We start from the raw sequence: 13,618 nt of genomic DNA on the forward strand, positions 1-13,618 counted from the left end.
GATAAAGGCATGGGAGAAAATGAATGCATACGATGGTTTAGTCTTCTCTCAGCCTAGATGTCCTTCAAGTACCAAAATGTTTCGAGTTCATGTAAAGGAAACCTAGAGTCTGTCTCTGAGTCTTTTTGCTGATTACACCTCTAGTTTCTAGGCATAATTGCACCTCGTTAGACCTAGAGTTAATTCTTTATATGGAGGCTGGAGCCAGCCGCCTTCCAGCCTGTCAGGTCAGCCATTACTGTGCTACAGATAATAATGTAGTTGAGGGGAGTCCTAAAAAACAAGATCCTTTTTTTTCTCAGGCTCTTGTCATAGACTTGAACTGAGTTTATCCATTTTTCTACCAGAAGGATCTAGAAACTCCAGCAGAGCTGGTGTCATTTTTCAAATGAGCATTTGGGTGGCCGACTGGGGAAGGCCTCATAGTCCAGCTTCTTCTAGCCAAGTTGAATTCCAGAGTATCTACAGCTGTGTGGGAGGCCATGCTATACAAATGGATACAGTTAGTTTAAGAATTCTAAGCATCTCTTTATTGTCAGTAATGTGTGGAATGAAGTGTCCTCCCAATTAGTGGATATTTCTAGGCCTAGTCTTGTTTGTTTGATACAACCTTCCCTTCGTGGACATCCCAAGATACACTAAAGACATACTTTCAAGTTGCAATGACAGTGGTATAAATTTAAGAGGATTTATTCAAGGGGGATCGATATTATACTACCTAGTTCAATAGCTATATATGTGTCTTCCTCTCTTCTTCCCTAGAATGCAAGCTCCTTTATATCAGAACTGTGTTTCACACACACATCATCATCATCCCATAAGCCTTAAGAGCAACTGGTATGATGTAAATATTCAGTAAATTTTTTTAATGAAAAATTGAATCATCACTTACCTATAGACTCTTCCATCAGACTCTTGCATTTTATTATTAAAGTGATAGGTAACTCACTGATGATCTGAATTATTAATTGGTTTTACGTACTTTTGTTACATACATTAATATGTAAATGACCAGGTGAAGTGACTTCTAGTTTTTAAAAGGGTTTGATCTACGATAGAGTTGGCTTTCAATGTCTCAAGTAAAATACATTTGGTCTCCAGCAAGTGTTTTTGGATTAAACTTCTCAGAGCATCCCAGAGAGCAGTTAGGTAAAACCCTGAGCCTAAATTATAAAAGGATTCAAAGTTGAACCTTGCTGTTTTTTTGAGTTTCTGCAGAAGGTGAGACCTGACCTGGCCACATATGTTAGCAGTTGCTTTCTCTGAGTTCCGGTCTCACTGACGGAAGCCAACAATGTAAAGTTTTTGAGCACCAAGCTCAGTCACTACCAGTATATTTTTAAACACCGTCAGAGGCACTTCTTAAAGCCTAGTTTGTCTTATTCACCACTTATATCACCTGCTAGCAGATATAGTAAGATCAGTCATTTATTGGGTTGGCCAAAAAGTTCGTTTGGGTTTTTGGGTAACATCTTATGGAAAAACCCGAACGAACTTTTTGGCCAGCCCAATATTTAGCTGAAGGAAAATTAATTTACAGTGAAAAAAATGCATTGAGGCAAGTATATAGAGATCTCTTGTGGACAATATTTTTGAGTCTTTATTGATTAGACTTCATTGTGACTTAATTAATTGTAATACTGCATAAGCATTTTATCCCTGGGAATGCAAGACCCAGGCTTACATTATGCTTCTGATGGAGACTACCATGCAGCTGCTGCCAAGAAGCTTCTACTTAGATACAAACAATTCTGCCCTGATTGGCTTACTCATCAAGAACCACACAGCATGCGGATTGGGACAGGAGATTAAAGTAACTCGCCCATCAGTCTCCGTATACTAAGGAGCTCAGAGTCCTCAAAACAGTTCTCTCATACTTGTTTAAGGTATACTCAGCCGCTAGGGAGGCAACCTGTGTTGTCCTTTCATGTTAGTGAGTGCAGAAATCCACATGAGGTCAGGAACGAGGCTAGGGCTACCTCAGAGTTAAGCAAGCCTCCCCAACCAGCTCTGCAGTGATTTTACCTAATGTGATAGAAAACCAGGGGATAAATATGGGTACTGCCCTATCTCTTACTACCCTTTTCAAGCACACTGTCTCCTAGCTTCAGGAACCCTAGAGAGGAAAATAGAGTAAGGAAAGAAGTTCTAGATGGAAGGACTCCAGAGATTTGAATAATAGCTAACATCCATTGAACACTTTCTTGGTACCAGACACTGTTGCATTAACTTCTTTAATATTTAAAACAACCCTATGGGGCTTTCCTGGTGGCACAGTGGTTGAGAGTCCGCCTGCCGATGCAGGGGACACGGGTTCGTGCCCCGGTCCGGGAAGATCCCACATGCCGCGGAGCGGCTGTGCCCATGAGCCATGGCCGCTGGGCCTGCGCGTCTGGAGCCTGTGCTCCGCAAGTGGAGACACCACAGCAGTGAGAGGCCCGCGTACCACAAAAAAAAAACAAAAACCCAACCCTATGAGGTAGGCTTCTATTGTCATTTGATGGACAAGACAGTTGAGGCATGGTAAGGATAAGTAACACACCCAGAATCACACAGCTGGGAAGTGGTGGAGCTGAGATTTGAGCCCGTGCACTCTGGCTTCAGAAGCCACCTAACTGTCTTCGATTGTACTTTAATTCTCAGTGAGTACATGTCTCACAGGTTATTCCAAGTATCCAGAGAGTCCTGGAATAGATATCTTTGCCCATCTGCATCTGGATTATTTTTGGAAAAAAGTGTTAGTATCAAGGACTATGTATTGGACTCTGATATAAAGCTGAACCAGAGGTTTCTTCCACTGTAATGATTGCTATTAGGACTTAAAATATATTTGAATAATAAGGTAGTGTAAGTGACAAATTTTTATTTTAAAAATGTGAACTGCAAATTGGACAGCCTCTAGTATAACAGTGTGGCATGTCAGGGGCTTTTCAAGGTCAAGGCTGCAGGGGTAAATGTGGTCATCCCCAGCCTTTAAGCCAGCGTCTCCTAATTTCTAAACCTTAATTCTGGCAAGATCACAGCCACCTTGAAGATAAGCAAAGTTCAAGAAATAGATGTTAGTTTTCTAATAAATGGATACCTATGGGTCAAACAGTTGTTTTCTCCTCAGTCTGTCTCAGCTTGATAAACTGTTAAAATGGAAGTTTTAGCCTCTCAGCCTAACTTTATGGATTCCTAATAGAAGCTTTTCTTATCTGCGCCATCATTATTTGCTAGATTGTGCCAAGCCATCTCCCTTTGGCCTCTGTTCAACCATAGAAAGTGTCTCACAGGATTTGGTTATAAGGAACTTTATTTCTATTCCAGAACATTCTGATAATAATTTGCAGAAAACAGTGTGGTAGAATTTGTATTTAAATCACTCTCCACTTCCTTGTCTGATCTCTTGCTGTTGGGCTATCCTTGTAGGAATTTTACGGAATGCTTTGGTACTGGGACTCCCATTTTTCTTTCCCCGAAAGAACTAAAAGCAAATGGCTTCAAAACAAGACATTTTTTTCCTCAGTGTCACTTCTTTTAGAGGAGCTGATCTCAGTGCTTGTTTATTATAAGTCAAATCTTATCACAACCAACGTTATTACAGATTAAGTTCTATTAGAGTTAATTCCAAGATTGTGTATTTTCTTTCATTGTGTAAAACTGTGGTATTGACTATCCCTTTAAAGTTAGAAATACAAGTTAGAAATGTTTATGCATTTCTATTGTAACAGTAAAGTACCAAAATTTAATTTCTATAGAGTAAAAATCTTCTAATACCTACAGCACCATTGTTCTAGCAATATCCAGTATAACAAAATTTCATTGTAATAACAACAAAAACCCTGTATTTTGTATGATTGTACTTAACATTTATGTGATCTCTCAATGCAGGTATATGACAGTGCATTCAGTGTATGTTCTTTATACATAGAAATGTCTTATTTTAAGACCATTTGTCTACTTTGTTTAGATTTTAAAATAGTTGCTATGTAAGATAGATTTGACCTTGTCAGCTGACAGCTGACAATGACAGGGTTTCCTTGGGCATGTTAAAAAATATCATTTCTAGGACTTAGTCCACAAGCAGAGTGAGGATTCCTAACTCTGGCCATCTTCCTACCAAAAGAAGGTATCTTGGCAAAAACACCTATGATTTCTTACTGATTTTCTTTTTAATTTTTTCTGTAGGGATCATGACATTGCAAGATAGCACACTCTTTTAGCCATGATTATGACAGGATCAGGACATTATGACAGACTTTTTCTTTTCTTTTTTTCTTTTGGAAAAGGCAGATAGCATTAAAGAGGAGCTCTGAGTCACAAACATTCGTAAGTCCAGAACACAGATTCTTATCAAAGCCATGGTGCTCCATCCAGAGATTGTCATTGCAGACCAGTCATCAATCTTGTTCTGTTTGTCTGCTGTAATAGTGTCAGTTCTCCCCCAGACTGGTACCTGAGCTGGCCAAGTGGAGAGCAAAATCAGACAGTATTTCACATTGTATTCTTATTCTGAAAAGTGTTAAGACTTCAGTGCCATGTAACTTAAAATATATATATATGAAGTTAATCCATTTTTCAGGGAAACAGACATATTTTAGCTAATTTATTTTTGTTTCTTTTTTGGATTTTTGAGATTTGAGAAAAATAGTGCTCTCTTTGAAATTTGAATTGCTCAGGAGAATTAAACCTTATTAAGAAGTTTGTTACAGTTATTGAAAACAAAGAGCTCTTGGGCTACATGTTTTGGCATTACCTTTGAACACACCTAGTGTTGACTGGAAAGAGGACGTGAGCAACCACACCGTACCCTCTTCCAGCGACCTGTAAGAGGCATGAATTTCCTGGGTGACTGCTTCTTCCTCGCATTCTTCCCATGCCTCCTGGCACACAGATGTCTTCTGTTCCCCCCCCAGCTCCAAGCAGTTTTATGTGGTCAGAAAGAATCTGTGACTCAGTTCCTTTCAGACCACTCCTCTGCCCACAGAGCTGAAAATGGTTGCTATGCATGTCCCGTACTCTGGCCACACTTGAAGGGCTTAAGGGACAGTTGGCATTTCCTCCGTCGTGGGATCAGCCTGCAGACTCTGAGGGCCAGTTCCTGAATTTTTGCCTGCCCCTTCTGCCTGTGATCCCTTGACTGGGGAAGCCTGTCGTTGCCAGCCTTCCATCCCAGTCCCCGTCACCACGCAACAACCAGAGTATATAAACCAAGCTCACTCTTCTGTAGTGCACTTCAGCCTCCCCGTCATGTCCCCGCCCTCTCAGTTCACCTTAATGCAACTTGCCATTCCCCGTAACACTGTTTTCCAGCTGTTCATAGCCTTCTGACAATGAAGTTATCACCTAGCCCACTTTCTATGAACTTGGCTTATAGGTGACTCTATCGTGATAGAACTGTGGTGACTACATGGCATTTGATCTGTTGGAAGAGGAGTGAAATTGATTTGATATGTTTTCATAAAGATACTCTAGCTACTACCTAATACATCAACAATTAATTTAGGTATTATATGGGTTAAAAACTCTGGCTTTGGCATAACACTGACCAGAATTTGTATCCTGGTTTTGCCTCTTGTTATCTGGTCAAGTTTCTTAACTTACTTGATTGTTAATTTCTTTACTTGTGAAGTATTTATAATACTAATAAGCATTAGTGTGTGAATTAAATGCTTAAATTAAAGGGTTAATTTATTTTAATTAGCACTCTGCCTAGCTCTTATACAGTGCTCGGTAAATGTTAGTAATTATTATTAAATAATATTTTTGAATGAATTGCTCTATTAATCTTTCATTCCCTCCTTCTGTGTGTTGTTTTCCACTCTTTTCTTTCTCTCACCCTCACTCTCTTAAGAGGCTAAGGATACATTATTAATACTTTCAGACACATCCACAGGGTTTATGGAGAAGATTTATCTGCCAGGAGCTGTTTTGGTTTGTTGTACCATAACCTAGACGCTATGGCTAGGCCACGTGCAGACGTCTCCTCACGTGGTAATCTGATTTACATATTATTCTGTGCAGCCTCAGAAAAGATCAGCGAGTAAGTATCCTCTGTGTGAATGAGACAAAGAACTCTAAAGCTGCAAGGGGAGGCCTTGGAAATCATCTGATCCAGGCTTTTGCCCCCAAACAGTGCCACATCTTAATCTTCTGTAAGATGATAGTTGGCTGCTTTTTCTAGCTTGAAGCATGGAGAATGCCTATTCTATTGTGGCTTCTTGGAATCAGATTATTAAAGTTGTTAGAAGGAATTGTAGCAGTCACCTAGTCCCATGTTTCTTTCAACTGGCATTACTGAGAACCTGTTACATACCGTGTGCTCTGTGGGCCCTGGGGACACAGAGCTCCATGAGACGTTCAAGGATCCCAAGTCTTCTTCACACTTAATACTGGGGGCCCTTCTAACGACATCTCAAATGCCAGCCTCTGATTAGACATTTCTTGTGACAATAAGGATACTATTTCAGGTCAAATTGTTCCCTTTTCATAGTTACATGGTTTTTGGAGTTGGAGGAGACCAAAGAGTTCATCCTATTCAGTTGCTGCTGGACTTAATTTTCTTCCTTTTTTCTTTTTTTTTTTTAAAGGGGGGGTGGTTCTTTATTTTATTTTTAAAATTTATTTATTTATTTATTTATTTATTTATTTATTTATTTATGGCTGCATTGGGTCTTCATTGTGCGCAAGCTTTCTCTAGTTGTGGCGAGCAGGGGCTACTCTTCATTGTGCGTGGGCTTCTCATTGCGGTGGCTTCTCTTGTCGCAGAGCACGGGCTCTAGGTGTGCGGGCTTCAGTAGTTGTGGCATGTGGGCTCAGTAGTTGTGGTGTGCGGGCTCTAGAGCGCAGGCTCAGTAGTTGTGGTGCATGGGCTTAGTTGCTCCATGGCATGTGGATCTTTCTGGACCAGGGCTCGAACCTGTGTCCCCTGCATTGGCAGGCAGATTCTTTTTTTTTTAATTTTATTTATTTTTTTATACAGCAGGTTCTTATTAGTCATCAGTTTTATACACATCAGTGTATACATATCAATCCCAATCACCCAATTCATCACACCACCACCCCTGGCAGGCAGATTCTTAACCACTGCGCCACCAGGGAAGTCCCTGGACTTAATTTTTTAAATAAAACCTTACTCAGAATACTAATGTATAAAATTAGCTGTGCTCCAGGTATGGCCCTGCCTACTTGACTGCCCCCCTCACTTCCCTAAGGGGCCCCTCCTTAGATCCCTAGGACCTTGATCAAGTACTTTGGATCAACTCTAATAATTAGAAAGATTTCTCCTAAATTGAACTTGTTACTTCTAATTATTCCAAATTCAGGGCCCTGGAGCAGCAAAATATAAATGCACATTGTCTTCTGTGTAAATATCTTTCAGATACTTGAAGGACACCCAGTGTGCCCCTTCCTTCCTACACCTTCTCTTCTCCAAGATAAATCAACGTCATGACCTTTACCCTGTCTTCGGGGGACATGTTTTCAAAGTTTTAGTCAGGAACTTCTTTCTTAAGCTATTCTGTTTATTTCTTCTATCTTGGAAACCAGAGGCAGAGCTTCTGTTAACTATCTTGGGTGAACTTGAAGTTGGTTTTTAACTCCCCTTCTTCATCCTTTATTATTTTCTCCTTCGGGCTGAATGCTTTCAGCCTCTTAGAGAAAGCTGTTTATTATCAAGGTCAAAAAAGAAAAAAAGGTGTTAAAGACCCAGCCTCAGATGGGATAACAACGTGAGGTGGCAGTCTGAACTTAATTCCCGTTTCAGGACCCTGCCCATACGGCAGCCCTCTCTCCACAAAGTCATCCAAATGCCTGTCAGCGCCGCGGGGCAGGGCCTGAGCTGGGCATCCTCTGGTCACCGTTCTGGTGGCATCAGGTTTTGCGGGGCCACAGCGATTTTCACTGCAGAGGCCATTTGGCGCTTGCGAACACGCGGAGCCGAGGGTTCCTGCACTGCCCCAGGTGCTTCAGTTCTATTCAGTAGCAAAGGTCTGCCCTTTGAGAGGGAACAAGCGATGGGGACTTTTTTGACATTAAAATAGAGTTCTCTTTGGCATCTGGGAAAGTTGATGTTTTGTACTCTTTGATCTGAGGCCGCATTTTCTTTCCACTCATTTCAGTTGACTGTCCAGTGGTTAATTGTGTTATTAGGTTTGAAAGCGTTTATTTCCTTTGTTTTCACCCTCTTTCCATGTTTTATGTAGAATGGTACTTTCCAGTCTAGTTTGAATATAATTTCCTGAGCTATATGTGACACTTAGGAAACATGAGTTGATAATAATACCCTGGCTTTCCACATTTTGTCATATTTTACCATCTGTGCAACATATGAAGAGTGTTAGATTTCTGCTCCTTTGGGCGCTGGATGTTATATAGGGCACACAGATAAGAGCTTGTATCCGTTGGGTGTTGCCACCGCAACAAGGCATTCTCAGCCTGGGACCTATAGACGCCTGCGGAATCTGTGGCAGGCTCTGGGGGCTCCTTGAATAGACTAAAAATACACGCAAATTTTTGTGTATAAATTCTTGTTCATATTTTTCTGGAGATTTTTCAAGGCATCTGAAACCAAATAATGGTTAAGGGTGACTTAATAGAGGTTTCAAGATCCTGATACTGAACCAGATACATCTTCTAATCAGGACTTATTACAGTGGTGTTAATTTTTGTTGTTGTTGTTTTTAATAAAATGCCTTGAAAATTCTGTTTTAAAGTGAGCCTGTAACTAAACATCCTTCTGCCTTGGTCATCTGATTCAGAACTAATGTGGCTACCGTTCATGCACTAGATGCTATATGGAAACCAAAAGAAAACAGTAGAGTGCCATCTAGAGGGCCTAACAATAATTTCCCAGCTTTGGAATCAGGCCCAGGCGTTCCCCCTACACGGGGGTCTTTAGTTTTAGTAACTTTCTAAATCGAGAACACTTTTTTCCTCTCAAGTAATTGCAGACCATAAAGATGTGTGGCAGTGATATTTATCATCTACATAGAGGCTACAGTTGTGGCATCTAGCCTTGCTACTCTGGAGACATAATTTTAATAAAAGCTTAATGTTGTAGATGGCGTTTATTTTATAGGGATATAGGAACTACAGCCTTTGAGATCCACACTGCATTTGAATATACTTTTGATCATAAAGCAAGAACAAATTGATGATTCCCGTAATATCAGTTTGATATAAGGATATATTGCTTTGTTGTATTTTCATTTAAAGTTAGAATAAATTAAAAATTAAGAGTAATTTGTCTTAATTACTCTTTGTATTCCTTTCACGATGGTGGTATAGAATGGTGTTTGCCAAATGGTACAGAAATTGTGGGGTTTCAGAGTTGAATTTACTCTGGAAAAACATACCAAATGATTTGTATCCACGTGAAAATGTGCAGGAGCATAGCTCTCAAGTCCTAGCTCTGCCCTTTAGGTTGCAATGGTTGATTACGTTAATTGTTTCTTCTTTTATAAATGGGGCTGAAAACAGTATCTAACATAGGGTTGTTGTGAAGATTAAATGAAATAGAGTTGGTAAGCACAGTGCCTTGTATATGAAAAGTCTTTTAACTTATTAAAGTCTCTTTAATTTATTGTTATTGTTATTATCACTGGCCAGTTTTATTTTCAGGACAGCTGGAGTAAAACAGAAACAGACAATTTTGTATCTTATAGAGAATTTTATAGTTTTAAAAAGCATTTCCACAAATACAATCTTGTTTGACTAGAGTTTCAATAAATATTTATTTATTCACGTATTCAGCAGCTGTTTATTCGGCTCCCATTAGGTGTAATAATCATCTTTGGCATTGCGGGTTTGATGCTGGAAACAGCAATAAGAAAGACATGGGGGCTTCCCTGGTGGCGCAGTGGTTGAGAGTCCGCCTGCCGATGCAGGGGACACGGGTTCGTGCCCCGGTCCGGGAGGATCCCACATGCTGCGGGGCGGCTGGGCCCGTGAGCCATGGCCACGGAGCCTGTGCGTCCGGAGCCTGTGCTCCGCAGCGGGAGAGGCCACAGCAGTGAGAGGCCCGTGTACCACAAAAAAAAAAAAAAAAAGAAAGAAAGAAAGAAAGACATGGACCTTACCTGGGCAGGGGAGGAGTTAGACGATAAGCAGTAAACAAGGTAATTTCGCAAAGAAGTCATTAGTGTGAAGAAAATCAGTGTGATGTAATAGAGAGCGACTGGAAGCCTACTTGAGGAGGATGAGGCGGCCAGGGAAGATCTTTCTCAGAAAGTGACATTTAAGCCCTTTCCCAAATGACAAGGAACCAGCCAAGTGAGGGTTCGGGAGCCGCCGCCCCGACTGAGGAGAACAGCACGTGTAAATGCTGTTGGAGGGGGTGAGTGAAGCATGCACACAGAGTAGAAAGAAGGCCCGTGTGCTGGAGCTCAGGGAGGTCAAAGGACTTTGGACTTTGTTCTGCGGGTTCTGCGTGAGGTAGGGTGTGGATCAGAGCACCAACCAAAGAGTCAGACTGTCTGGCTTGAAATCTGACCTATTGTGTGGCCTTCGACAAGCTTCTTGACTTCCCTGCACCTGATTTTTACCATCTCCGAAATGAGAATGGTGGTTCCTTCCTCCTAGGATTGCTGTGAAGATTGAATGAGATAAAAATAATTGTGTAAAGGGCTCAGAAGAGTATCTTAATACTGCTGTTTCTATCATCATTATCACCACCTTCATCCTCAAAACCCCCCATTTACAGATGAGAAAACTTAGAAATAAGAGGGTGGTTTTGAAATCAGAATATAGGCGTCTTGATTTCGAAACCGTCATTCTTTTTGCAATATATTCTGTAGCATGAGCTCCCCGAGAGAGACATCTCTTGATCTGAATCTCTTTAGCTCAGAGCCCACTTGTATGCACCCGTGAATGTTTAAACAACACAGAGAAGATGATCAGTAAGGCCAGCAGAGACCCAGGGAGGCATCCTGTGCCTGTGCCTCTCTCCCCACACCTGGAACCATCAGAACATCTAATTCCTTGAGTTTTGATGAGCGCTTTGGACCCTAAGCGGAAAGCCTTACTATGCACATAGGAGTGAATAGAGGAGGGAGGAACTACTTTGAGGACCTTGTAAGATAACTGAATCTCTTCAGAAGGACATTCAACACTCTTCATTAACTGCCTTAAATGAGGTTGTACATAACATAAATAAATGAAATCCAGGGATTATCCCCAGATTTTTTCTGATCTGACTTTTAGTGAAGGTATTAATTAACCAGACTCCCAGACTTGAACTTCCCTTTCCTCCAGCTCTTTCTGCCTTCGCCCAGCCTCTCCTGGCGGAAGCGAGGACGTAGGTAAGGATCACAAAGCAAGAGAAAGAGATTCGAAGTCAGGAGCCTGAAAATCTGCCTGCTCGCCTTGCCTCTAGTTCCTCAGCCCCAGCGGTGCTTCCCTCACCGACCTTGACGCAGGCTCTGTGTCTGTTGCAGAATGTGAGCACTTGATCCGCCACATGCTGGTGTTAGACCCCAACAAGCGCCTCTCCATGGAGCAGATCTGCAAGCACAAGTGGATGAAGCTAGGGGACGCTGACCCCAGCTTTGACAGGGTGAGCTGGGCACCACTCGCCCCAGGGAACTCCTCTTAGGGCTACTGCAGTCTCTTCTGCGTGAGATTGTAATGAGGCCAGGACCTGAAAAGGCGGGCCTGGGTCCAGACAAGTGAAGCCAGCAAGAAGGAATCTTAAACCAGCTGAGTTGTTGGAGAACAGTGATACCAGTTCCCTACTGCTTGTCCTCCAGTCAGGGTCCCTTCCTGGCTCTTGGGGCAGTACAGCCTCCTCCCATGGGGTTGTTTCCCTCCTCTTAGTGTGCTCGGTCCAGTGGCTCCTGTAGCATTCCTTTCTTTGAACCACTGTAGCCATCCCGGGTACCCCAAGGAGCTCAGGAAGATAGTGGCCTTACGATCTTATCTGCTCCTAGTTGAGTACCCAGGGCTTTCTTGCTTAGGCTTTGTCTGAGGCCAAAAATATCCCAAGCTAGGCAGCATGGAACAGCTTGTTCATTACATATGATATGCCATCTTGACATGGTGAATTGGGAGTTAGATAGCTTGCCTGTCTTTGTTACAGTTAATAGCCGAATGCCAGCAGCTGAAGGAAGAAAGACAGATGGACCCCCTAAACGAGGATGTCCTCTTAGCCATGGAGGACATGGGACTGGACAAAGAGCGGACACTACAGGTATCTGTAAATGAGTGGAGGACAAGGTGGGGGGTCGTTCTACTCCCTCTGTCCTGCCTTTTCCATTCTTCCTCCTTCCTGGGAACTTGGATCTTTTTGTTTCTTCCTGTTCTTCTTCCTCTGCCCCCGTCTGGGCCTCGGAAAGAAGGCGCTTTGGTCTTCTAATGTTACTATTAAAAGCGTTTTGGTCGTTGACGTGCCGTATCACCCAGGTTTTTTGCTCTCTCCCCTTTTCTCTTGGTAGTCATTAAGATCAGATGCCTATGATCACTATAGTGCAATCTACAGCCTGCTGTGTGATCGACACAAGAGACACAAAACTCTGCGTGTCGGACTACCTCCTAGCATGCCCCGAGCCATGGCCTTTCAAGCACCAGTCAACATCCAGGTGGGCAATAACTCCGGTGACCAGATTCAGGACAAGTAACATGGAGGGGGGTTGGTTAGCCATTGCTCACGAACTCTAGGTCACAAGAGTTCCTATTCTTCCGTACCTCTGTCCCCCACCGGCTGTCATCTCTTGCTTTGTCAGAGGTCAAGCAAAGAACTGAACCTTTCTTTGACAGAGAGGATGGAAGAGTATCCCAGTACTTGGGAGGGACGACAATAGTCGAATTTTTTTTTTTTTAAAGAAACAGCAAATTATTGAGAGAGACTGTCCTCTCTAAAGAATGCTTCCTGGTAGCTTCTAAGGGCAGAGGAACCAAAGACTCAGAGGTAGAAACATAGAGAGTTTAGCAATCAAGAATGCTTTGCAAGCCTATCATTATTTCCCTCTGGTACTGAGGAATGTGTGTATACGTGCGTACTGCTTTCCAGGCGGAGCAGGCTGGTACCACTATGAACATCAGCGTTCCCCAGGTGCAGCTCATCAACCCAGAGAATCAAATCGTGGAGGCAAGTAGCCCCCTCTGATAGCTGTCGGCTAAAACGGCTTTCTTGCCCATAGTCTTGCTGCCTTTCCTTACTTCTTATTTCTAATTTGATTGTGTTTCTCTCCTCCTCAGCCGGATGGGACGGTGAACTTGGACAGTGATGAGGGTGAAGAGCCTTCCCCTGAAGCACTGGTCCGCTATTTGTCGATGAGGAGGCACACAGTGGGCGTGGCCGACCCTCGGTGAGTATCTGCCCGATTAACACCCGGGCAGAGAATTCCCACTGACTTCGAGTTCCTACCGTGGCACATTTTCCCCACTTCACTGTATCTCCCAGATGAGATCTAATCCAGTGGCCAGGACATGTTTTTAACCCAGTTCAGGGTCCCTCGTAGATGAGACTGGATTTGACTAAAAATCACAGAGCTGTCCCTCGTGGATGGTGGGCTGAAAGCCACCATCGCGGCAGGTAATCGCAGTACTTTGGTGAAGAGCATACATAGCATGTCTTTTCCCACAAAGATTAAGGTCTTCTGATCTAAGCCACGTAAAGGTACCCCTGAAAATCCATCCA

At 42.6% G+C, this 13,618-nt stretch overlaps 1 protein-coding gene across 4 annotated transcripts in view; it reads left to right on the top strand.

Moving 5' to 3' along the window:
* SIK3 (SIK family kinase 3) overlaps positions 1-13,618 on the top strand; it is a 247,560-nt gene that overhangs the window by 204,200 nt on the left and 29,742 nt on the right. For all 4 annotated transcript variants that reach the window (XM_081239455.1, XM_081239457.1, XM_081239454.1 and 1 more), the window contains exons 7-11: positions 11,418-11,536; positions 12,059-12,169; positions 12,414-12,557; positions 12,989-13,066; positions 13,177-13,286. In XM_081239455.1, coding sequence (XP_081095581.1) covers positions 11,418-11,536; positions 12,059-12,169; positions 12,414-12,557; positions 12,989-13,066; positions 13,177-13,286 — 562 coding nt within the window. The remainder of the gene's footprint in view (positions 1-11,417; positions 11,537-12,058; positions 12,170-12,413; positions 12,558-12,988; positions 13,067-13,176; positions 13,287-13,618) is intronic.

The sequence above is a fragment of the Mesoplodon bidens genome (genome assembly GCF_964165515.1).
Source record: "Mesoplodon bidens genome assembly, chromosome: 7".
NCBI lineage: Eukaryota > Metazoa > Chordata > Mammalia > Artiodactyla > Ziphiidae > Mesoplodon > Mesoplodon bidens.